The following is a 26,688-nucleotide window of genomic DNA, read 5'->3' as shown; positions in this document are numbered from 1 at the left end:
CTGGCACAGGACAGAGCAGAGTTTAGGGCTGTTGTACATAGGGTCGCCATGAGTCGCAAGCGACTCAACAGCACATAACAACAACAACAACAGGAAATAATAAAGATTAATGAGCCATATGAACCAGCTACCTTTTTGCCCATTTGGACTTGAACTAGCAGTCAGATATACTTGCCAACCTTGAACTTGCCAGCCTTCAAAGCCAGGAGTCTGTGATCCTGCCAGCAGACCTTAAACTCGTTAGCCTCCCCAGATGCCTTTTCCAGTGATCAGATTCATAGGCTTAGGATCTGTGAGCCTCGACAAAAAGGTGAGTCATTTCCTTTCAGTAAATCTATTTCTTTATATATGCATGTATTTGCGTGTATGTGTGTGTACATGTTATATGTGTATGTGTGGTAGCCCAGTGGTGAGAAAATGTTCTGCCAGTCCAAAGACACATGGTTCAAATCCACCAGCATCCCATTATGACTTGATGGTACACAAGAGTAATGTATATACATCTCAAACTCATTGCCATCAAATCAAAACTGACTCAGATCTGACCATCTAGCAGTGTTCCAAGACTGTAAATCCTATGAAAGGAGATTATTCATCTTTCTCCTTTGGAGCCACTGGTGGCTTCAAACCACCAGAAAAGCACAACCACTGGATTAGCAATGCAATTGTTGGATCTATGAACTATGCCACCAGAGATCATATAAATACATACACACACACACACACACACACACACACACACACAAATACCTATACATTGTGGTTGTATACTGTTGACCCAGAACTGAGAATGCCCATCTTTCTCCTGTGGAGCAGCTGGTGGATTTGAACTGCGTACCTTTGCATTGACAATACAATTCCTGACCATTCAGCCACCATAGTTTGTGTATGTATATAGGCATGAAGAGAAACAAATCTTTTCTGGTTCTGATTGTCTAGAGACCCAAACCTAAGACAATACATCTACCTTTAATGGCTACCTACATGTTATTAGTTGTTTTCATAGAAGGAAATAAAGGTTTCCAGGGGTAGAGTGACTTTTAGCAATAGAACAAGTAACATTCAAGCACAAGTTTATGTGATCGATCCTAAAGTATTAATTAGTGTTAAGACAAAAGACAAAGTTTAGAACCGCTCTGTGATGGCCTCCACTGATCTAATACATAATTTCAGAAAGAACTTGGAGATGACGGAATATCCAGTCAGGAACGGAGGCCCTGCTGCTAATGAATGGGGCAGGACTCAAGGCTCTGAGACCTCACATGACAAGCAGTTAGAGAAGGCTGAGAGTGAAAGACTATGGGGCTGAAGGGGAGGTGTGGGATGAGGTGGCCTTGAGGAAGAGCAGCTGCCATGGTAACACAAAAGCAGCCAGACAGGCTCATGCGCTCAGCATCACAGCAGTAAAATAAATGTTTAGAGGAGCAATGGCGATGGCATGTCTCACCTGTGTAAAATGATTGGGAATGACAATTTATAATCTTAGGTAGTTTACGCAAACCTCCTCCAATAGTCCCAGGCTGTGTCACTGTGTCAATCCATCCCACCCAGGGTCCTTCTCTCCTGTGCTGACTCTCCACTCTTCCAAGGATGATGCCCTTTTCCAACCACTCCCACTACCTCCATGGTACTCCCAGAGGAGTCACATAGAAGCAGAATGGCCATCAAAATACAACTCATAGTCAACAACTCAACAAAATAACCTCATAGCCAAAGCAGGAATTTGATAAAACTTTGAGGAGAGACAACTATCTGACTGCCTCAGGCCCATTCTTAATCACGGAACCAACACCTCAAGCATATTTTCAGGTGGTGATTGTTGTTAGGTGTCCACAAGTCAAGTACTATTCATAGTGACCCTATGGACAAACAGACCTGAACCCTCTCCTATCCTGTGCCATTCTCATAATCTCTGACACACTTCAGCCTGCTGCAGTCACAGTATCAATCCATCTAGGAAAGGGTATTTCTCTCTTTCCCTGACTCTCCACCTTTCCAAACACTATCTCCCTTTCTAAGGAATAGCCTCTCCTAGCAACATGCCCAAAGTATGAAGCTTTGCCATCATTGCCTCCTGGTTGCACCTTTTGAGAGAAAAAGAAAGGCCCCAAGGGAGTCTCTACATCTCTTATTCAACTTGAAGGACCAAGTGGAAAAGGATGATTCCTGAGGAAGTCAGGCAATCATCTCACCCAGGAAAGGACAGGCCAGTCTACCTGTGAGGCAAAAAGTCTGGAACTTGGGTTCTTGCCATTAGGGTATAGTAACCTATTCATTAGCACTGGTGATCCTGGACTCAGATTAATCAGGAACTCCTCCTCATTGAGGAGGTGTTACAAAGGAAGAAAGGTAAATGCTGAAGTACTGACAAAGAAAAGTATTCCTCCTTCCACAAACAGCCACCTCATCTCCCTCTATCCCCTCGTCATTGCTTCTCCAGCTCTGAATTCTCATCTGGTAGATGACAACAGCTTCCTAACTTGTGTTCCTCTCTGCTTCGTGTCCACCAGACCACACACACACCTTTGATCATGACACCTCTGTTCAGAATCCTGCAGTGATGCTCAATTAGTGACAGGCACCTTGGCTAGCAGACCATTCAAAGATCCCATCAATGGACACTCAACTGTTTATCTAAAGATCGGTAGTTTGAACTCATGCAGCTGCTTTGTTGTTGTTGTTGCTGTTTAGTGCTGTGGAGTCGTAGGTGACTCATAGTGACCCTATGAACAAAAGTCCTCAACACTTGCGTGACTTCCATCCTTTCTCCAGGTTCACAGGGTTTCCGGAGGCAAGCTATTTACGGAAGTGGATGCCACTCCTGCCTCCAAGCTTGTTTTAATCAGGGAGTGCCACCAAACACAGTCCACCCTGGGTAACCATTATCACATTTGACACATCAGTGTCACAGGCAGCTGCTCTGCGGAAAAAAAATCTGGAGAAGTGTTCCTGTAAAGATTAAAGGAAATTAGCCCAGGAAATTCTATGGAGCAGCTCTATACTGTCATATATGGTCACCTGTACTACTTAATGGTATGGATGTGAGAACATCTAAAAACTAGTGGGATCCAGTTTACCTTTTAGCTTTACCTCCAGTCTCCTTCACTTAACCACTTCATTATTCACTTCCCAGGCTCTCTGTCTGTATCCTCCTCAGCCCCTCACTGTGGAACAACAGCATACTAACATTTTCTCCAGTTCTGCCTAGAGAAAGTAAGCTTATCTATCAAGGTCCAACTCAAGGGTCACTACTTCCACAAAACCTTCTTTGGTTACTCAAAGTCCTCAGCAATTTTCCTTCCAAAATATACCTTTATTCTATAAACTCCTACTCTTTGGAAGCACACTGACCACTTTACAGTTACCAATTTATTAAACCCTCACAACAACTCTAAGGTGGTTGTTGCTGTTGTTATGTGCCGTCAAGTCGCTTGCGACTCATAGTGACCCTATGTACAACAGCCCTAAACTCTGCTCTGTCCTGTGCCAGACGCACTGTCTCTGACACTCCCATCCCGATTATCCCAGTCACTGAATCAATCCACCTCATAGAGGGCCTTCCTGAGCCTTCCCTCCACCCTCCCAAGCATGATGTCCTTCTCCAAGGACCTGTTTCGCCTCACAACATGTCCAAAGTATGTTAGACGGAGCCTCAGAATCCTTGACTCCAAATCCTTGCCACCCGGTTTAACCCTTTCCAGGATGAATCTGTTTGTTTTCCTAGCAGTCCATGGTATTCTCAATACTCTTCTCCAGCACCACAGCTCAAAGGCATCAATTCTCCTGCTATCCTCCTTGGTCATTGTCCAACTCTCTGATGCATAACAAGTGATTGTGAAGACCATGGCCTGTATCAAACGCACCTTAGTCTCCAGAGAGACACCATTGCTCTTCAGTACTTTGGAGAAGTCTCTAACAGCAGACTTTTCCCATGGCAATGCACCTTTTAATTTCCTGGCTACTGGTGCCAAGAGTGTTGACTAACATAGATTAAAAAAAAAAACCACAGAAAACAAACAATGGTAACTCCAGATCTCAATCTATGTCTATGCTGTTCTTTTCTCTCATTCTTAGTTTTCAAACTAAGTCCAAGAAGTCCTAGGATTAGTAACCCCCCAAACTGGATGGAGGTATGACTACAGGTTCTTGGGCATTTGGATTCAATAGGCTTAAGGTAGAACAGAGAAAATGGCATTTCATCCTGTTGCAAGAATCTACCACACTATGGAATCTGCAGAGGTCTTAAAGGACATCCGTGAGGTGCATCTTATTTTACTTGCTTTTCACAAGAGGGAAAAAAAAAAGGTTTGAAAACCCCCATCCTACCAGACTCTTGCAGTGCTTTAAAACGAGCGCTGCTACAGCAGCACTATGTACGTTATCACCTGAGTGCTCTTAACTTCCCACGTTAATGGGCAATTTTCCTTTAAGATTCACAGGTGCACTCTGGTCCAATGCTGAGCTGAGAGCTGTCACTGCAGCCCAGGCCTCTCTTAGAGAAGAGTGGTTTAAAAAAAAAAAAAAAAGAATTATTTAAAAAAATAAATGAAATACTTCCCAAATCTAGAATCACATCAGAAGTGAAAAGCTAGGCCCCTGCACTTCCTTCTCCAGCCAACTCACTGTTTTTATCTCTGGATGGACAGAAAATGAGAAGGTTCTCATCCATCAAATTTCCACCTTATCAGGTTTCACTCTGAGAAAGCTTGTCATATTGCAGAGTGGTTACCTTTAAATATACAAAGGAAGTTTCTCCAAATTCTTAATGAGTTATAGAAACTCAATGATGGAGGGAAATTTCCAGAACTGGTCTGAAACTGTGGTGGTTTTCAACCCATAGTGAGCAGAGCATCCTTGTAGACGATGGTGCAACCTGGGCAAGGCCAGGGGTAGGAGTGGGGGTGGTACCAAGCCCTCAGCCTCATTTCACCATCAGAGCTCCACTTTTACATGTTTTCTCTGCAGTTCATCTGAACTAAAGCTATTTGTTTTAACAAAGAAAAAAATAAAAACCACTGGAAAGAGATAATCCATGCCATAGAGATAGGAGCTGACTTAAGCATGTAGCACTAGCTGTGAGGACTACACAGTTCTGAGTCAAGGGTTCAAAGAAGTTGTCCCCAAGGAACCTAGAAAGAACAGACAAAGGAGTTGAGATTCAAATGATATAGGGCTCAAGGCTCAGCTGAAACATTTAAAAGCTGTAGGACACCAGGCAATATACCACACCTTTCCAGATGAACAATACAACAGATGACAGATAGGGGTCTGACCAACCTCTTCACCAGTCACACTCACTGTTCCTAATGTGTTCCCCAAGCCTCTGCACAAGCATGCCTTCTAATCAAAATGCATTTTCCTCTCCTGTTTCCCAAACACTTACAAATCCTTCAAGTCTCAGCCCAAAGCTACCTCTTCCTTAAATGTTCTTTCCCTCCCCAACTCTAACCTCCTAGCATACAGTTTCATCTGTGTGTTCCCAAAGCATTTTGTCCATCTCTCTAGCAGCACTTACTATGCTTATTTTAATTAGTTCTTTGTCTATGCTTCTATTATATTTCTCTACTAGACTCCTCAGAGACTATCTGATCTGATTCAGTCCTGTACCCCCAGTGCCCAGGAGAAGGTCTGGAACAAAAATTATAAAATAAGAACCCAAGACAAGCAAAAGCCCGTGGTTGTGTCCTATTGAGACAACAGAAATTGTACCTGCATACTGATGGGCAAAGCCTTTTAAAACAACATTAACAGCAGTCCCACCATGAGTCGCTGAGACAGTCTCCCTCTCTAAAAGGTTTCTGACTCCTTTGTAGAGGATCAATCAGGTGGAAAGAAGCAGACAAGCAGTTTCTTCGGGAGAGGTTAGTGTCGATTAAGGGAGGAATTTACAGCTTTGTTGACTTGACTGGTAAAAGGGCAGACCACACGTATTAGTCAACAATGTCCATTAGCTTCTATTAGGCAGTGGTTTGTCATTCAAAGTCCTGAGCCAGCACTTGCTACACAATTAAAAGAAGAAAAGCATGGGGAAGAGAGAGGAAATCAAATACACAGAGCTTCTATGTGTCAGGAACCATACAGGCATTTTCTCATACATTGAATTTTATCATTCATTTAATGCTAAAATAGACACAGTTGACTCCATTGTAGGGATGTGAATTTTATTTAGAGAAATTAACCAATTGGCTTAGAGTTAAGTACCTGATGAACCTGAAATTAAAATCTCAGTTCAGCACTGCCTTCCACTACTCCACAGATACCGTCTAAGTACTATATTCCAAACACCCGAAGTATCTGTGCCATTATCATCATTGTCCTCAATACCATCATTATAATCAATATTAAATTATTTATGATGTGCAAAGCATTATGCTAAATTCTAGACCCTATTTTATACAGCCCTTACGACTAATCCATTTTTCTGATAAGAAATAGAGAGGCAAAGCTGCCTGTTTTCGGTCCAAAAACTAGTAAGTGAAACCAGGATTCAAATTTAGTTTGATTCCCTCTACATTCAATCTCTCTTAGGAGAAATTGGAATTTGCAAAGACAGAACTTCTTCCAACATATGGCATTTAGGTTGCATATGACTCCACAAAGATATCAACTCAATCTTTCTATCTCATAAACAAAAGGCAAAGGGAAATTGTGACCCTTGGTAAGGGGGAAAAACAGCGCCTCAGGTCTGTGGTCGCAGCCCTAACCAAGCAGTCTGCACACACTATCCTTAAATGCCATATTTTGATAACAGTTCATCAAGAGATGTTCTGAATGCTGTCACAATCTCATTTGGAGCGATCCATCAACCAGCACATGTGAGAACCATAGGGGTTCAGGTTGAACTACCCTGAAATTAAACCTGCTCCTGTCAAAGCACATGGGATTAGCCAGCTGGGTGATCGGTACAGCTTTAATTAGATTTTTGGGCTTTAGCCAGCAAATACATCCACACAGAGGTAAGTGCCCAGGTACTGAAACACACCCTTGTCAGGAGAGCAGATGACAGGTCCTGTAACAGATGAAAGCATTCTGAGACAGTCCGGGGAATACCAGCTAAACCAATGTCTAATATCTGTTGCTCATAAAAGAAAAGAAAATGTCTACAACTACCGTGCTTCTCTCTACCACCCCCAGTGAGTAGAATGCAGAGCACCTGAAGTGGAGAAAACAAATAAAGCTTTTATCTCCTTCCACTATGCTTCAGCAAATAGGCACATGCCCAATGCACAGGCACTAAAAGGAGCCAAGCCGGGGGATACGAAGACTAAAGAGAAAAATCCAAGCCAACAACACTGTTACAGACCACAGAAGTCAGAACACTTTAAATGTCATGGTTAGGACACCAACGTAAAAAACAGGGTATTTTGGTTTGATTTAATTTGATTTGTTGCAAAGCTATTGCTGTCAAGTCAATATGGACTGACAGAACCTGTAGTAGAAGTACCCAGAGGGGTTCAAAAGCTGCCGTCTTTACCAAAGCAGGTGGCCCCGTCTTTCTCCCATGGAGTGGCTGTCATTTGAGTTAAGCAGCAACGTGCTTAAAAGCTGTGTCATCAGGGCTCCTTTGTTGCAACCCACCGCCACGAGTCAATTCCAATTCAGTGAGCCTCCATCAAGTTGGAGTTTAGTGGTAGAAACTCCTCATTGTTCTCCCAGCAGCAGGTGGATTTGAACTGCTGACCTTTCAGTTAGCACTGCAATTTGAATTTCATTGATGAGAGATGAGTCCCTCTGGTGGTGAGGAGGTAATGCAGGTGATAGACTCATGATACTCATTTTTTAACTTTTCTCATTTTAAAAAAGACTTCTCAACGGCTTAAAAAGAGTAACTACACCATAGCAAGTATTCAATAAATGTCTGCTGAGTAAACAAATGAACAAACTTCAAATCTCAACACATGCTGAGCCAACTGTCACTGCAGTCACAACCAATTAAAAATATGGCAAACTGACGCTTATGGCCAAACTTTTCAAAGTTCATGAACAATCACACACAATGAATCCATATTTTTTCTGTGATCTGAGCTGTATTTTTAGCAAAGGCACTGTCTCCCTCAGAAGTGGGTAAGAACAGACACAATGAGACTGGCAGCAAGTGTTTCTGGCATGAGCAAAGGATGGTTTGATCACTTCTAAAAGAAAACTGGTTGGCTTAACATCAGAATTCAGGGGGTGCTACAAAAACCAACACTGCTTGATATGGGACATTGTCTAGGCATATTTAAATCCTGGCTTATCTATAAACAGGGCTGCAGTATTTCCAACTGATTTTGTAGTTCATGTCCAAAGAAAAAGAGTGAGTGAGAGAGAGAGAGAGAATAACAGGAAACAGAAATCGTCCCAGGGACTGAAAACCTTAATACTTACAAGCTTACTGACTTGGATGACATTGATCTCGCCCTGTGCAAAATTGCTTTCATTGAATGGAGTTTTGTTGAAGACTCTGTATACTAGTCAGAGTCCTCTTTATAAAAACCCACCAGAGAAACTACTTCTTCCAGGCCCCAGTGCCAGCAGAAACTGTTCTTTTATCTCAACATTTTCATCTTATAGACACTGGAGATCTTGTAACGGAATTTCCCTTTTTACTTTCTCTGCCAGGGGCTACTCATGGAATTTTAAGTCCCCCTCTTTAGTACTATGAAGGAAGTCACAACACGCATTTCTACATTCTCACCCTGTCATCCCTTTTTATAAGTCACCCTTACTTTTTCTTGACTCTACTACCTTTTTGAAAACTTTTTATTGTGATTTTAATGTCTTTTTTTAATCTCATTTCATTATTTATGAATTTTTATAATCCTCTGCAAATATTTTTGAAATACACGCATACAAAGTTACAATTTTTAAAACTTCTTTTAACCCAAATGCTTTCTGCGTCCTGGAGATTGTCCTTCTCCAATCTACTAAAGATCACTAAAAAACTAAAAATCTACCAATCTTTTTTCTATCCAAAAGCACAGTATTTTTAACATAACTGCTGGTAGTCTGGCATAGCCATAACATAGTATCTTAAGCAAAGCTCTGAAAATTGGCAGCATCCTGACAGACGGAAAAGAGATTGAGATTGATAACAATTTCATCTTGTTTGGTTCCACAATCAACACTCTTGACACCAGCAGTCAGGAAATCAAAAGACAAATTGCATTGGGAAAGCCAGCTGTACGGGATCTCTCCAGAGAACTGGAGAGCAACAATGTTAGTCTAGAGACTAACGTGCACCTGATCCAAGCCTTGGTTTTCACTGATGCCTTTGAGTTGTGGTGCTGGAGAAGAATACTGAATATGCCATGGATTGTCCAAAGAAAAAACAAGATATATCTTGGAGAAGGTGCAGTCATAGTGTTCCTTATAGGCAAGGAAGGTGAAACTTTGTTCCACATATTTTTGGGCATGTGAAGAGATATTCCTTGGAGAGGAACATGAATGATGCTTGGAAAGGTTGAGGGTCAGTGAAAGAGAGGACAACCCTCAGTAAGATGGAAAGGCACGGTGTGCAGCAATGGGGTCAAGTGTGTCAGAAATTATGAGGACGGCACAGGATTGGACAGGATTCAGATCTGTTGTTCACAGGGCTGCTATGAGTCATGCTTGACTCAACAACATCTAACAGGAACAACAACAAATGAAAGTTGTTCAACACTGAACAAAATGTGGATTCGGAATAAGACCTGTTTGGGGCCATATTATTTTACCAATATTTTCTTTCTTCTACCTATGGAATGCAATGAAGTTCACATAAGCATAACAAAGACAAAAAGCGAAATATTTAAGAGCCCTGGTGAGTGAAGATTTGAGTGCACAATCAAGACAGCTCTAGAAGCCATAAGCTTCCCCACTGCAGAAAAATAGGCTTCTACTTTTTTGCTACCTATATCACTGACCTCTTAGAACCTAACTTGTATATCAAGAAAAGGCTCTTCCCCATTTTCTTGTCTCTCAGTCTTCTGATCGATCTATCCTCCAGACACCTATTAGGCTAATTTCTTTAAACTCCAACTCCAATGCAATTTTCTCCATAGCCCAGGAGTCCAATTCTTATAAGTCCAAGGCTCTGAACACTAAATTCAAGGTCACTTTTCTGGGTCAATCTCATACCATGCCTCCTAGAGGCAGTTTCCTTCACTACAGTACCAAACACACCGTGCTCTTTCTCACCTCTGTATTTTCATCCTCTAAAACGTTCCCCTTTTGCCTATCTTAACCTTTAACGTAGACTTCAGAACGTGTTCAAAAGTTACCTTCTCCAAGAGCCTTCCCTGAGTCTTTCCATTCACTCCCTTCATTTGCGGGTCAAAGTACTTTGTTTACATCTCAGTTGGTCTCTGTACCTACAGGACTTGCACAGAATAAATGTTCAACGCTGCTGAATGCATGAATCAATCCCCGCCCTTGGATGAGGCTGAATAGAGGCCACTAAAAGATCTCATTGTTTTAATCCAAAAGCAACAGTAGTACCAGTCAGGAGGAACAGGCACACTAGTTAATTAAAAAGACTACTAGTAGGGAGCTCTGGTGGCCAAGTGGCAAGAAGGTGTGCTGCAAACCCAAAGGCCTGCAGCTCGAATCTACCAGATGCTCTGTTGAAGAAGGAGGGGCAATCTCCTGTGCCAGTTGGATCCAATTCGAACACACACACACACACACACACACACACACACACACACACACACACTACCAGTAGAATCAAATTAATTAGATATGCAAGGTTAGTAGCCTATTGTACATCTCTCCATTCACCCTAGCACCAAAAGGGTAAAAGGCCACCTCGCTGTGTTTCCCTAAGGGGTACTGGGCCCAATGTGTTCACAAACAGCCCCTAAACAACAACTCACTGTCCCAAGAACAGATATAAAATAATCAATACAAGACGGACACCAATGAATTTTTATACTATAACTAGAAGTTGGGTAAATATGCCATTGGAGTGCATTACAAAACTCAAACTCACTGCTGTCAAGCGGGAACGGACTGAGAGCTGAGCCTCCATTGATTTTTCAGAGACTGTAAAACACATGGGAGGAGACTGCCATCTTTCTCCTGAGCAGCAGCTGGTGGATTTGAACCAGCCACCTTTGAGTTGGCAGGGCAACTTCCTATGTACTAGGCCACCAGATATCCCTTTTGGTATGTAATATCTGAGCAAAAAGAAAGAATCATGATCAAATTTCCTGTAAGAAACATACACATATAGGTATAAATTATGGAATTTATACAGAAAACTAATTTGTTCTATAAATTTCACTCAGAGCACAAAACCCGCCCCCAAGGTTTTTTTTTTTAAAAAAAAAAAAAAGAAAGAAAACCACCATGAAGTTCAAGAAGGAGCTGCCAATAATGGTACATCCTCCCTTCTTCATCTTTCTTCCAACACACACATGCATGATCCTACCAAAGCATGTGACCAGGTTTAGCCTTTCAGCACGCCACTCTAGTGGCCATTCTGACAGAAAGTGAATACAGGGAATGGCATGTGAGAATTCTCCTTCCTCTCATGCAGCAAACTAGTACTCATGGGTGTAACCATGTGCAACAAGATCAAGCAAAGTCAAGAGAAAGAAGTCAGTCATCAGAGACAGTCCTTGTAGATTGTTGCTGAGTACCGTTGAGTTGGAACCGACACAGAACTAACCCTCCAGCGGGTTTTCAGAGTTAATAAATCACATGGGAGCTGACTGCCTGTCTTCCTCCCATGGAGCAGCTGGTAGATTTGAACCATGTACCTCTGGGATTGCAGCATAACTTCTTACCTCTAGTCCACTAGAGCTTCCTCAACAAAAGGACAGGTAAATAAATTACAGCATATCTACTTAATGTAATGCTATGGAGTCATTTCAAAGGTTACCAATACTAAGTTATAATGTAAAAAATACATGTATACATTTTTTGTCATCCAAATTTTAATAAATTAACTTTTTCATAAAAAGATGAACGCATTTAAATGAAAAATGTTGTTACTCAACAGTAAGATATATAAGGAAAAAACAACCACCATAAAATCCCTTCAGGGCTAACTATGAAAACAAAAATCCGTAAAAAGACCCCATGGTTAACCTGTCTTTACCTTTTCCATACAGGCACAGGGCACACTACTCAAATCCTACCCTTCTTATTCTGCTCTAGTGTCACCTCCTTCAAGAAGGTGCCTCTTACGACTTCAACTAACAAGGATCTTTTGCGCTGGCCCTTCAAACTCCACAATTAGTTTTGGATTTTAAACTGCATTGTATTTTTCCATGAATAACATTTTCATCTCTCTTAGAAAAAGAAAACTTTCAAAAGTCATGCCTTGCATTTCCATCAGCATCTCAATCAGGTTCAGATGATGTTCAATAACATTGAATAAATATGGGTAAACAGATCTTTAATAACATACAACAAACAGGTACACTGCAATATTGCTGGGGGCAGCATAAATTGAACCAGTCCTCTGGACAAATATTTTGGCAGCAAGATTAACTGGCACAAAATATTCGCACCATCTGACCTACTAATTTCACTTTTTAGACTCTATCCTAGAGATTTTAAGAGAAGAAAAAAAGACTCTTCCGTTCAATAATATTCTTTTGCATTAAACAGGCAAAATGTCCCAACATATGAGATTTTTTTCAATGAAAAAATTGTATATACGACATAATATAATCCAGCCCACACAACATTAAAAAAAGTGTTTTTATGAGCCATCGAGTCACTTGTAGCTCATTGTTGTTGTTGTTGTTGTTGTTGTTGTTGTTGTTATGTGCCGTCGAGTCGTCTGCGACTCATAGTGACCCTACGTACAACAGCCCTAAACTCCGCTCTGTCCTTTGCCAATCGCACTGTCTCCGACACACCCATCCCGATTACCCCAGTCTCTGAATCAATCCACCTCATAGAGGGCCTTCCCCTCCTGTGCCGTCCCTCCACCCTCCCAAGCATGATGTCCCTCTCTAAGGACCTGTCCCTCCTTACATGTCCAAAGTATGTTAGACAGAGACTCAGAGACTCAGAATACTTGCCTCCAGGGAGCCGCCCAGTTTAACCCTTTCCAGGATGAATGTTTGTTTTCCTAGCAGTCCACGGTACCCTCAATACTGTTCTCCAGCACCACAGTTCAAAGGCATCAATTCTCCTTCTATCCTCCTTGGTCATTGTCCAACTCTCTGATGCATAACAAGTGATAGCAAAGACCATGGCCTGTATCAGACGCACCTTATTCTCCAGAGAGACACCATTGTTCTTTAGTACTTTGGAGAGGTTCCTAACAGCAGACTTTCCCACTGCGATACGTCTTTTAATTTCCTGGCTACTGATGGCAAGAGTGTTGAGTGTAGAGCCAAGCAAACTAAAGGTGTGAACAATCTCAATCTCTTCACCATCCATCCTGATACTGCCAATTGGTCCAGTGATGAGAATCTCTTTCTTCACATTGAGCCTCGATCCATATTGGAGGCTGTAGTCCTTGTAGCAACCCTATATACAACAGCTCTGAACCCTGCTCTATCCTGGGCCAATCTTACTGTCTCTGGCACACCTACCCCCATTATCCTAATCACTGAATCAATTCATCTCATCGAAGAGCAATGGCGCTCCACCCTTCCAAGCATGATGTTCCTTTCCAAGAACTGGTCACTCCTTGCAACATACCCAAAGTATGTCAGATGAAGCTGTAGTATCCTTGCCTCCAAGGAGCACCCTTGGTTTCACCCTTTCTAAGATGAACTTGTTTGTTCTCCTAGCAGTCCATGGTATATTCAATACTCTTCTCCAGCACCACAGCTCAAAGGAATCAATTCTCCTTCTATCATCCTCTAGTTACTGTCCAGCTTTCTGACACACAGAAAGTAACTGTGAAGACTATGGCCTGGATCAGGAGCACCTTAGTCTCCATATTGACATCTTTGCTCTTCAGTACTCTGGAGAGGTCCTGAGAGCAGACTTTTTCAGTGCAATTCCTCTTTTAATTTCTTGGGTGCTAGTACCAAGAGTGTTGATCATGGAATCAAGCAAACTAAAGCTATTAACAATCTCAGTCTCTACACTATTTATCATGATGCTGCCCTGTGGCCCAGAGAACTGCCAGAAGTACAAGCTGGGTTTAGAAGAGGCCGTAGTACTAGGGAATATTACAGCTAATGTCAGATGGATCTTGACTGAAAGCAGAGAGTACCAAAGGAATGTCTATCTGTGTTTCATTGACTATGCAAAAATACTTGACTGTGTGGATCACAACAAACTGTGGCAACCTTTGAGAAGAATGGGAATCCCAGACACTTGATTGTGCTTATATAAAACCTATACTTGGACTTTTGAGCTGTGGTGTTGGAGAAGAGTACTGAATATACACCATGGACTGCTAAGAGGAACAAACAGGTTCGTCTGGAAAGGGTTAAACCAGGCTGCTTCTTCAAGGCAAGGATTCTGAAGCTTCGTCTGACATACTTTGGAGATGCTGCAAGGAGGGACCACTTCTTAGAGAGGGACATCATGCTTGGGAGGGTAGAGGGACAGTGAAGGAGAGGAAGACCCTCAATGAGATGGACTGATTCAGTGACTGGGGTAGTGGGGGGTTAGGTGTGTCACAGACAATAAGATTGGCACAGGATAGATTAGGGTTTAAGGCTGTTGTACATAGGGTCGCTATGAATTGCTGGTGACTCAATGGCACATAAGAACAACAAAAGAATACACTTGGACCAGGAGGCAGTCAGAACAGAGCAAGGAAAACACTGTATGGTTCAAAGTTGGGAAGGGTGTATGCCAGGGATGTGTCCTGTCTCCATACCTTTTCTTTTTTTAAATTTAATTTTATTATTTGTGTGTGTGTGTGTGTGTGTACCGTCAAATCGGATCTGACTGGTACAGGAGGAGATTGCCCCTCCTTCTCCAGCAGAGCATCTGGTAGATTTGAACCGCATACCTCCGGACTTGCAGTATAGCTTCTTGCCACTAGGCCACCAGAGCTCCCCATAACTTTTCAATCTATATTCAGAATGGATCATCTGGGGAGCTGAGCTCTTTAAGGAGGAATGTGGCAGCAGGATTGGAGGAAGACTCATCAACAATCTGCATTATGCAGATGACACAAACCTGCTTGCCGAAACTTCAGGAGGACCTGAAACGCTTGCTTCAGGAGGTCAAGGACTGCAGCCTCCAATATGGATTAAAGCTCAACATCAAGAAAACAAAAAGACTCTCACTGCTAGGCTGATTGGCGGCCATGATAGACAGTGAAAAGATTGAGATTGTTAACAAAAGCTTTAGTTTGAAAGAGTAAATGATAAAAGAAAAGTCATTTCTGATAAGACTTGGAACCCTCACTACACAGACTAGGTAACAGTGAAATAGCTGCTTTTTTAAAACAGTGGAGTTATATGTGATATTTCCTTATTTTTTTAATTTCCGTTACAATTCATTTAGTGTTTATAAAATCTTTGTTAAAGTACAAAAGAAAATGTATTTTAATTCAGTCCACTGTGTTAACATTGTTGTTGTTGTTGTTATGTGCCGTCGAGTCGCCTGCGACTCATAGCGACCCTATGTACAACAGCCCTAAACTCCGCTCTGTCCTGTGCCAATTGCACTGTCTCTGACACTCCCATCCCAATTATCCCAGTCACTGAATCAATCCACCTCATAGAGGGCCTTCCTCTCCTGCACCGTCCCTCCACCCTCCCAAGCATGATGTCCCTCTCTAAGGACCGGTCTCTCCTCACTACATGTCCAAAGTAAGTTAGACGGAGCCTCAGAATCCTTGCCTCCAAGGAGCCACCCGGTTTAACCCTCTCTAGGACAAATCTATTTGTTTTCCTAGCAGTCCATGGTATTCTCAATACTCTTCTCCAGCACCACAGCTCAAAGGCATCAATTCTCCTTCTATCCTCCTTGGTCATTGTCCAACTCTCTGATGCATAACAGGTGATTGCGAAGACCATGGCCTGTATCAGACGCACCTTAGTCTCCAGAGAGACACCACTGCTCTTCAGCACTTTGGAGAGGTCCCTAACAGCAGACTTTCCCATGGCAATGCGCCTTTTAATTTCCTGGCTGCTGGTGCCAAGACTGTTGACTATGGAGCCAAGCAAACTAAAGCTGTGTACAATCTCAATCTCTTCACCATCCATCCTGATTCTGCCAATTGGTCCAGTGGTGAGAATCTTTGTCTTCTTGACATTGAGCCTCAATCCATATTGGAGGCTGCAGTCCTTGACACTCTACAGCAGGCGCTTCAGGTCCTCCTCAGTTTCAGCAAGCAGGGTTGTGTCATCCGCATAACGCAGATTGTTGATAAATCGTCCACCAATCCTGACCCCACATTTCTCCTCATAGAGCCCAGCCTCCCGGATAATTGTGTTATAACCTATGTACCATGTGTTAACATTAGGATTGCAAACAATAAACCTAGCATCCCTATCATCAACCACCACCAGAGAACTAATTTCTGGTACCCACAGGTTCTTCTGACATCTCCACTTTGAGGACTTCACCTGTCCCCAGACTTCATTGCAAGTTACTCAACTAGGTTGCATGTCAATGATCCTCCAACCCTGTCCAATCTTACTGCACAAAGGCACTGTATCTGGAAGCTACTCTCAGGAGGGACTAAATTAAAAGATGCCGAGGATTTAAATATAATAAAAATCATAAAAGTCAAAGCATACACATTTCACCTCTAAATTCCAAAAACAGTTTTAAATGCTAATATCCAATGCTGAATAGTCTCAAAAATGGACCACTCTCATACAAGGTAATCTGCTAAATTCTTTCAGAACAATTTGAGGACGTGTGCAAAAGAGTATTTAAAATATTTATACTCTTTAACCTGATAATTATACCTCTGTGTGGAAATAATCAGTGGATAAATATTTATGTACAAGGATATTTGCTGCAGCAGTCATTAAATGGCAAAAAAAAGGGGGGGGGGGATGACCAAAATGTCATTACATAAGGAACTAGGTAAATTACAGTTCATCCAAGTGATGAAGTAGGACACTAAACTGGCTAGGAGTAGGAGTCAGCCATGTTTTTGAAAAAAGATTCATGACGTGCAAATATACTGAAGAGAGGAGACTGAATAAAGAGGACTGTCTTCTGTATTTTTAGCTAGATATGAGGAGAGAACAAGTGAAATGCTTCTCCTTTGTATTTTGCAACTTTTCCTAAGTTTTCTGCAGTGATTACTTCTCATAACAAGAAACCCCACGTCCATCCAGTGCCCTGCCCACCACTTCAGGAGGGAACAGCAAAACTCACACGGATGGTACAGTCGTCTTTGCTCTTCTCTTGATGGGCTTCCTCCAGGTCTTTTTCTAGTCTTGTCCTCTCCTGTTGCAAGTCGCTCAGCTCCTGGGTGATCTTTTTAATAGTCCTACATAACCTGTGATTCTCTGTACTCTTGGTGAGGTTTTCAGAACGCAATTCAGCCAGAAGGGCTTCCTTTTCAGACAAGGCTGCCTCATACTCTTCAGACCCCTAAACAAGAAAGCAGAGGGGGAGGATGAGCTGATTTCCTTTCCTCATCAAACAAACCAAAACCTGTGTTCCATTTTTACCTTGGGGAACAAAGAAAAACTAAAATGATTAATTCAACATAAGCAACGTTCCAGACGTGAAACCTAACTATTAGGAAGACACTGAAATAGCACAGGGTAATATTATGATATTGCAAATGAACAGACCATAGTGGTTTCTCTCCTTCATAAACCCACAGAATACATAAAACATCATCATGCTTAGAGAATGTGTGATGACTCAGATTATCAACTCTCACCATCTATCTGATTTTTTTTCTGAAGCAATAGGAAATAATGTATGGCTTTCCTAAAAACTCCACTTTGAAAACATATTTTCTGAGTAAGAGGAGGAAAGGAACCCTCAAGTGTAAAGTTTCTTTTTAGTTCTATCTCATCAACCACTGTTAGAAGGATAGTGAAGGTAAGTCTGAGATTACAAAAACAGAGATATGTTTCTAGTGCCCCATGAGTTAAACCAAACTATTTCAATTACTGTTACAGTGAATTACAAAAAAGTAAAGCATGGAATATGAATCTTAGAAACCAAAGAGTCTTAAATTAGATTTAACAACTAACTTCTACTTCATAACCAAAAGCAACACTGTTGGAGAGACTGAGAAAGGAGAACTATAATGGTATTTTTTTTTCAAATAATGCAAGCTTTATTACATTATTAGCAGTAGGTGCACACTGTACATGTGAACATACCCACTGCTGCTGAGTCAATTCCATTCATAGTTAGCCTCCATCAAATTCCCAAGACTGTCCTCCTTTCTCCTGAGGAGCCACTGAGGGATTCAAACCACTGACCTTTCAGTTAGTAGCTCCACACATCATGCATTATGTCACTAAGGCTTACACATGAACTAGAAATGTTTTCTTAAAAACTAAATGAACACAAAACTGAAATTAGGACAAGAAAACATAAGTAGTGATGACTAAGCAGGTGTCTCTGTAAAGTAACCTTAAGGAAATAAAGAAACAATAGGCCACAACATCAAACCCGGGGCTTATCCTCTTATTAGTGCAAAAGAAAACAGATACCTAACAGGAAGCAGGAAAACTGAAAAGCACAAGTGAGGGAGAGCCAGGTGACAGAGTAAGATTCTGCAGTGACACTGGCTTCAGCTCAAATCCTAGGTCAAATCCATCACTTACCAGTTTTGTGACTTTAGTTACTTGAATCTCTCTAACCATGAGTTTCCTCAGATAAACCATGGAGAGTTAGTCTTGGCCTACAGCATGTGTCCAATAAATAAGCAGTTGCGCTGCCACCTCAAAGACAGGCTGTCTATGTCCACTGGCTGCTTTGAGGGTGAAAAAGGAGCAATCTTCTCCCCTGTGATTTGCCTCTGAAAACCCAATGGAGGGTCAACTACGTATGGGTCACTTCCTACTCAACAGCAACAAATCTGGGGCTAGGGGGGTACGATGTGCGTTAAACAACTGTTCCGTTTCAGCTTTGGCTCTGCCACTTGCCAGCTGTGAGGCACTGCATATCCTCCTTGAGCCTCAAAGACACCACAAAGCAGAGGTGAGGGTGGTTCTAATTCTCTTTCCCACAGGTTTGTACTAAAGAAATAATGAGATAATCCATACTTCTTGCACAGCCTACCACCTGGAACACAGTAAGTGAGCATTCCTAACTGTGGTGGTAAGTTAGCATCACTGTCATTATCATTAGGCAAGGAATCAAAATCCCCAGAAAGGAGAACTTCCAACACAGAGAATGCTGATGAGGTGACTGGAGAAGCACCCAAATCCCATGGAGCACTTCCCTTTAATTACTACTGCTACTGCTACTAATCATTGCTGTGTAGTCAGAAGCAACTCGTATCTGACCCTTCCTTGGGTTTCCAAAGCTACGAAAAGGATGGGAGGAAACTGCCCACCTTTCTCTGGTGGATGGAGTGGATGGTTAAGTCTGAAGCACCAGAGGTGCGGCCTTCAAGTTAGCAACACAGCTCCCTAGGGACTATGCCACCAGATCTCAGGTGGAGTGAATTCTACCAGTAAGACCCATCCGTAGTTTTTCCTTATCAAAATCATCCAAGTCCATTTCAGCTGCTACGTCCTGACCTCAAAGGAGTGGAGAATTAAAGGCACTGAAGCTCAAGCAAACACTTACCTGCAATTTCTGCCTCTGTGCCTTCTGAGAGGCCTCTCTGGCTTCAGCAAAAGCAGCAGTGAGTTCTTCAATTTCAGAGTGAAGTTTTTCAACCTGGGGTAAAACAAGGAATAGTAGCCAGGATGTAAACCCAACTCTCTTCTTTCTGCTCAATTGTGTAATGTTGAAAATCAAGAGCTTTGCTGTTAGATCCAACCTAAGTGAGATTCCTACTTTGGCAGTTTACTAGCTGGATGATTAAGCAACCAGACAAGGTACTTAACCTCTGTGCACCTCAAACCCCTCAAACTATAATACAAGGATACTTCTACTCCCCCAACTATAGAGCTTTTGGTGTTAAATGAAGTAATGTGTATAAATGGTACCATAAAGCCAGATCCATACTACTATCCATATAAATGGCCATCTCAACAGCCTAGAATTCCCGGAATTCTTCATCTTCTAGTAATCTGCTTTCTCTGAGTTCAGCCATGGACTACTATGGCTACCATGGCTACACTCTGGACTCTGCCAGTACCAAGGACAATTGCACCACTTGTATCTCTTCTCTCTGTGTAGCCTTTTCTGCTAATTTCAGTGTTAGCTAAGCCTGGAATTCTCAGCATATAACTGTTACTATATGTCAAATTTATTTTGACACTGTTGTTCTTGTGTTGTTAAGTGTCATCAAGTCATAGAAAACTAATAGTGACCTTATGAACTGAAGACCTGAACATGCACAACGTTCTTCGTTTCTGGAGGCAAGCTATATTGGAAGTAGATGCCACTCCTCCTTCTAAGCTTGTTTTAATATGTTGCCACACACTTTTAAATTGACAACCGTGCTTAGAAACATTTATTTTTCCTTCGATGTATTACTGTCATTTGCAGCAACATGTTTGAGAGCTCAATCAAACACTGTCCACCATGGGCAACCATTATCGCATCTGACACATCAGTGTCACAGTGTTTAGCATCACAGCAACCACGAGTTACCTGTGTACTGCAAATGGACAGACCAGTGCTATACCACTTAGAAGAATGTCTGACACTGCTGACTACTAAAACTCCTGCACTCCTGTAGCTTTTTTGTCAGCTTCTTGGTTAGCCTCATATTCCTGCGACCATTCCTGCTATCTCCTTTGCGCATTCCTTATTCTATCCTGAAGTTTTTAAGTTATCTGTTGTACCATCCCCTGCATTCTCTTAACTCCATACACTCTCCTTGGAAACTCAACTGACTGCCATTAAGTCATAGCCAGCCCACAGGTTTCTGAGGCTATTACAAGGACGGATATTGCCCATTTTTCTCTCTCAGCGCCACTGGTGGATTTAAACTGTCCAAGGCATGGCCTTTAGGTAAGAGGGGAACTCCTTAGGGACTACATCACCAGAGCTCCTCATTTAAGAATTTTCATCCTCCTTTGTACATGAGTGTCTCCTAGGTCTACCTCTTCAGACCTTGGCTTTCTTCAAGTTTTAGACTTGCATATCCACCTGTATCCTGGACTGTTAACCTAATAGTCCATGAGCCCCTCAAAGTCCACTTCCAGAAAGCACTCACTAGCCCAACCAGGCCTCATCTGACCTTCATACTACATCTTCTATGTTATCAACTGAGTTGGTGCAACAATCTAGTCAAGCAGGTCAGATATCTAAATCATCTTTGATTGTACTGTGTCTGAAATCTTGTATCTAATCATCAAATTTTCTCAATTCTAAATATTCTTCAAATAAGTCCACCCCTCTCCAACCTTACAGTCACTGCTCTAACCTGGCCTTCTTTGATGTGCAACTGGACTACTGGTCTACCTGCTTCCATTATTACCCTCCTCCAATCCACTCTCCTCATATAAACAGAGATTTTTCTAAACTGTAAATGTGATCAAATTCCTCCAGTTTAAAAGCCCATGATTTACTAGCTCCACCATCGGCTGGCTGGGCCCTTTGAATCGCTCCAGATTCTACTCTCACCTCAGTTAATTTTGTATTGTGGGCTCTGTCAACCAAAATGCTTGTGGTTCCACACACAGAAATGGGCTCTTTCGTAGCACAATACTTTTATCAGTGTCCCCTCATGTGTCTGGAACAGCCTCCCTGTCCCTGCTTCCCTTCCCAACCAACTCTTACTCCCCCTCGAAGATTCAGCTTCTCCTCTGGTAGCACTGTCCATGCCACACATAAACATTCTAATCTAGGTTAAGTGTCCATCCTTCAGCTCCCACACACCCTGCACAGCCTTCAACCACTCATCTATCATTCTTTCTCTTTCTTCTCCATGAGGCTTATAAGGAGAGCTGGGTTTGATTCTCTGCATCTGTCCTGAGCAGTTATTTGGAGCACAATAGATTGCTATATTAACGAAAGTCAAGAAACCATCATAAAATCATTAGGGTCCACAATCATGGCTTTGCCCTTTGCCATAATTTCCTGCACTATTCCAAATGATTAAAACTAGTATAGTGGCTTCCAATCATAGGTGGTTAACTGAGTGTTTGAAGTATCATAGTCTGAATTGAAATGGGCTATCAAGAATTCGAAAAAAGAATGCAAAATACTTTATCATTAACAATTTTGTTTTATTGGTTATATGTCAAAAAAACAAAATCATGTGCATTTTAGGTTCAATATATTCTTTTCATGTGTTTCTTCTTTTAATGTGGCTATTAGAAAATTTTAAATTATATATACAATTCACAGTATATTTCTATTGTAGTGAAGGATTTACCCAAAATTCAATGCCGCTGAGTCAATTCTGATGCATAGTGACTACAGGGCAGAGCAGCATGGCCCCAGCAGAACGGCCCCAACAGAATGGTCCCGGCGGCTTTCAGGGCAGAGCAGACCTGCCCCGATGGCTCTCCACAGAGAACTGCCCCTTTGGCTTTCCACAGAGCAGACCTGCCCCGATGGCTTTCCACAGAGAACTGCCCCTTTGGCTTTCCACAGAGCAGACCTGCCCTGATGGCTTTTTGCAGAGGAGAATTGCCCCCTAGGCTTTCCACAGAGCAGAACAGCCTCGGAGGCTTTCCAGGGCAGAGCAGAACTATCCCGTAGGATTTCCGGGGATGTAAATCTTTCCAGAAACAGACTGCTATATCATTCCTCTGCAGAATGACTGGCAGGTTTGAACTGCCAACTTTTCCACCACACTACCCAGGCTCTTGAATGCTAGACTGTTGTTGTTATGTGCCACCAAGTCAAATTGGCTCATGGCTGACTCTCCAGGAGGTTTTCAGAGACAATTATTACACAAGAGTAAACAACTCACCTTTCTCTCTCAGAGCAGCTGGTGGATTCAAATCATGTGTCCTTGGGTTGGCAGTGCAACTCTTCAGTCACTAGGCCCCCAGAAAATTTCAAATTGACTAAAAGATCATTTCCCCTCTGTCTATATTCATCTCACTCCTCTTATAAACATTTCACCTAAAGCTAAAATTTCAGGGTAGTACAAGCCAATCACAGCAGCTAATAAAGAACAATTTCACTTCAGGTACATCAGACATACCTCTTTTTCCTTTGATTTTAATGCGATGGTTAGACCCTGAATGGCTTTATCCCGCTTTAAACTATTTTTCTTTTCTATAGCAATTTCTCTTTCCTTCTCTCTCAGGTCCTCCTGAAGTGCCTAAATTAGATTAGAAAAACATTCACTAAGTTGATGCGTTCTAACCAAAATGCACTGTAAATATATCTTTAAGAGCACACTCAAACGCAGTTATTCTATCTTATTCCTGTCAACCTATGATTAATGTTTCCAAGTACAGCTGAACGTAGTGGCATCAGCTCTAAGTTACTGTGGTAGCGCTCACGGCAACAGGACTGGGCCAAGGAATGGGGATCAGATCAGTTAAGACGATGACAGCTATTCCTATGAGAAGGACTCTGGTGCCTTCTGGAATTTGAATACATCACATCAGAGTATTTTGGAGTCATGCCAGGTTATTTGAGGGAAATAACAGATCATTAATTTCATTCTTTAATGCTACAAAAGCTAGCAGAGATTTTGGTATGATGGAGATGAAACTATACACTTGAAATCTGAGTTCATTTCTAAAGATAATAACCATTGCCTCCCTCCCAGGCTGTTGCGAGAATCAAACAAGATAATGTGTGTGAAAGTGCTTTTCCAGGCTGGCAGGCACTAGACGAATGCTAGTGGCTGTGACTGGGGGACCACAGAGCAAGGACTTTGGAGTCAGATTCTTCCTGGCTGCACGATCTTGGGCAAGTCACCTCATCACTCTGAGCTTTAGGTGCTGCATGTTCAAAATGAGAAATCTCACTTCACAGTTATTGTAAAGAGGAAACATCTGTAAAGTGCTTGGAACTTGAGTGACACATAATGGAATTCAGTAAATGACAGTTATTATCACACAGAATCTTCTACCTCACTCATTCTCATCATTGTTGGAACCCACTGATAGCTGACCCTCCACTGGGTTTCCAAAGCTGACAATTATATGGGACAAGACTGCTCATCTTTCTCACAGGGCCACTGGTGGATTCAAACTAACAGAGGGGCATGCATAGCGATGGGCTGATCCAAGAGTCTACTTAGAGATTACCTCACCAGAGATCAAATTAACTACAGAACTCAGAACAAAACATGATGCAAGAACAGAGTAAACTTTCAGTAAACTATAAGAAGTTCTATCAACATACCTGGAGTTTCTCTTCAAAGGAATTTCTCTCCTTCTGATGCTCTAATATCAAAGCCTAAGAGAAGACATTCATTGGTGCAAAGAAGGAACTCTCCCTCCAATGGTTTCCCCAAAACACTAGTAGAATAAGCACCTCATTTATTTACTTCCTTGCAATATTCACAACTCATTAAAACTGAAGTTCCCTCCTTCCCTCTGGTCCACCCAAAGGCCTCACCAGTTAGAAGAAATGTGAAGACAAGTGATCCCCACTGAATGATTACAAATCAGAAAGCGCAGATCAAGAGGCTGCTAAACAAAATAAAAAAGGCTACGGAAGGATTTAGAAGCAGGAGTGGCATCCACTTCATAAACATGCCTCTGGAAACTCTATGAACTTTGAGAAACGACAGTTATACAAAGGCGTCATGTCTTCTGTTCATAGGGTCGCTGTGAGTCATGCTCAACTCAACGGCAATCAACAACAACAACAACTGAAGGATAGTACCAAGGAAGTGGGAAGGAGGGTTAAAGGAAACACTGATCACAGACAAAATTAACTGGTGAGGATAAAGGTTGAATCCCTATGGTGGGGACAAAGGTCTTGCTCCAAAAAGACAGCAAAACCTCCATGAACATCTAATGTGAATGGACTTTATGTAACAGTCCGTTTTGACCTAACAGGATTGTAAGGTCTCCACAAAGGGAACCCAAGTTTCCTGGTCCTGCCTACCCCGTGCAAAGTGGTTTGTCATGAAGGTTAAGAGGTATGGGAGGACGAGTCCTAACGGATTTTTTAAAGTAGGTGCATAGAGGCCACCTCTTCGAGCCTGAGAACCTGTTGCTAAGCTCTACAAAGGAACCATAAGCTCTTGTAAGGTGACCAAAAAGGACTAAATAAGATGGGGCACTGAAGCTCCTTACATGCTGACTGGCCCAATACAAGTTAGTGCTCTATCCGCACAGCCTCTGAAGTTTCAGAGCAAAGTTGCCTCAGAGGCCTCTAACCACAAAGGTAAAAGGGATATGTATACATGTATCACATCTTTATCCTTAGAAAGTCCAAAGGATGAAAATATAAAGACACCAGATAACAACATATTAGCAAATGGTTAAAAGAAAGGTGAACAGAAATGGGACTGTGTTTTAGCCAATACTTTATATAAACAAAAGGCTGAGAGAGAAAAAACAAAACACAACAGGGCCGCTGACAAATTCAGTCTCTGCTATTCCTCAGCTGACAAAGAGCTAATATCTAGAAGCAGACTGTGCGTGAACCATGGGGAATGAAGGTGTATTCCATTTCCCAGAGAGGAATCTGGGCTGCAAATTAAAGCCCCGCTTCTTGTCCCATTTCCTCACCTCTGTTTCTCTCTTCTTTTCTTCTCTCAGAGTAGCAGAAAGTCCTTGGAGCTCTCCAGACGACACATTCGCATCAGCAGATGCCATCTGAGATTTCTCCTCTTTAAGGCACTGAATTAAAGCTTCTTTGCTCTTCAAAGACAGCTTCAACTCCTCAATCAGTCTGAAAAAGAACAAAATTTAAATATTAATTCTGAGCTGTTCTCTTAGCTCAGTGGAGCAGGAGGAGGCAGAAAATGAGGCCCAAACAGCTTCAAAGTAGACATGTCCAACGACTGCAAATAACAGAGTCACATTTTGCAAGTCGGAGATTAAGGGCCAGAATTCGCATACCATTAACCAGTCTTTTTACCGTGGCCCGCCTAGTCGAGCCAATATCTCAACTAGCAGATCATGGTCTGATCTAGTCACACCCCTGCTCAAAAACCTTCAATGGTCCCCACCATCCAAAGAAACCTTTTTTCCCAAAAGAAACTGGTACTGAAGCCCAAAGAAACACCAACAAAGCAGAAGTATTCTAGTGATGTGGAAGAACATACTGACTTTCAAGATAAAGTTTAAATTCACTATTGTGTTCAAGGGTCTAGATTTTCATGCCCAGATGATCAGAGAGGCCCCTGCCACAGCTTCAATATCTTTTTTTAAGGGAAATCATCATCCTTTACATCAATCGCTGACAAACCTCACTTCCAGTTCTTCCTACAAGCAAAGCCGTTTCAAGCTTCAAGACCTCTGCCCACACTGTTCCCATTACCTAGAATGCAGTTTCCAACCTTACTCCCCCTTTTAAACACTATTAGTCCTGCAAGAATTATGATTCACCTACCCTAAAGGAAACTTACATTCTTATGACTGCCATCAGGTAGAGCTAAACACATCCTGCTGCTGGCTACCATATTACCTCCTATCATCTGCCCTTGACCACAGCAAGTTGTTTAACCTTGCTGAAACCAACATTTTCTCAGCCACAGAGATAATAACTTATTTGTGTGGAGTGGAGATTAGCTATTTAAAACAGCTCTACAGAACTCCCAGCATATGGCAGAACTCAGTAACTGACAGTTGTTATAATTATTGCCTTTTT

The 26,688-nt window shown here is 42.0% G+C and overlaps 1 protein-coding gene across 1 annotated transcript in view; it reads right to left on the bottom strand.

Annotated features, from left to right (window-relative positions):
• Nucleotides 1–26,688, bottom strand: part of CDK5RAP2 (CDK5 regulatory subunit associated protein 2) — a 252,415-nt gene that overhangs the window by 148,332 nt on the left and 77,395 nt on the right. Inside the window, exons 8-12 of the mRNA XM_006890751.1 lie at nucleotides 25,605–25,767; nucleotides 24,265–24,318; nucleotides 23,108–23,227; nucleotides 19,621–19,713; nucleotides 17,233–17,451 (exon numbers count right to left, since the gene is read on the bottom strand). Coding sequence (XP_006890813.1) covers nucleotides 17,233–17,451; nucleotides 19,621–19,713; nucleotides 23,108–23,227; nucleotides 24,265–24,318; nucleotides 25,605–25,767 — 649 coding nt within the window. The remainder of the gene's footprint in view (nucleotides 1–17,232; nucleotides 17,452–19,620; nucleotides 19,714–23,107; nucleotides 23,228–24,264; nucleotides 24,319–25,604; nucleotides 25,768–26,688) is intronic.

Source organism: Elephantulus edwardii, unplaced genomic scaffold (assembly GCF_000299155.1).
Source record: "Elephantulus edwardii isolate Elephantulus edwardi_28Jun2011 unplaced genomic scaffold, EleEdw1.0 scaffold00092, whole genome shotgun sequence".
In the NCBI taxonomy this organism is placed as follows: Eukaryota; Metazoa; Chordata; class Mammalia; order Macroscelidea; family Macroscelididae; genus Elephantulus; species Elephantulus edwardii.
This window is presented reverse-complemented; position numbering and strand designations above follow the sequence as displayed.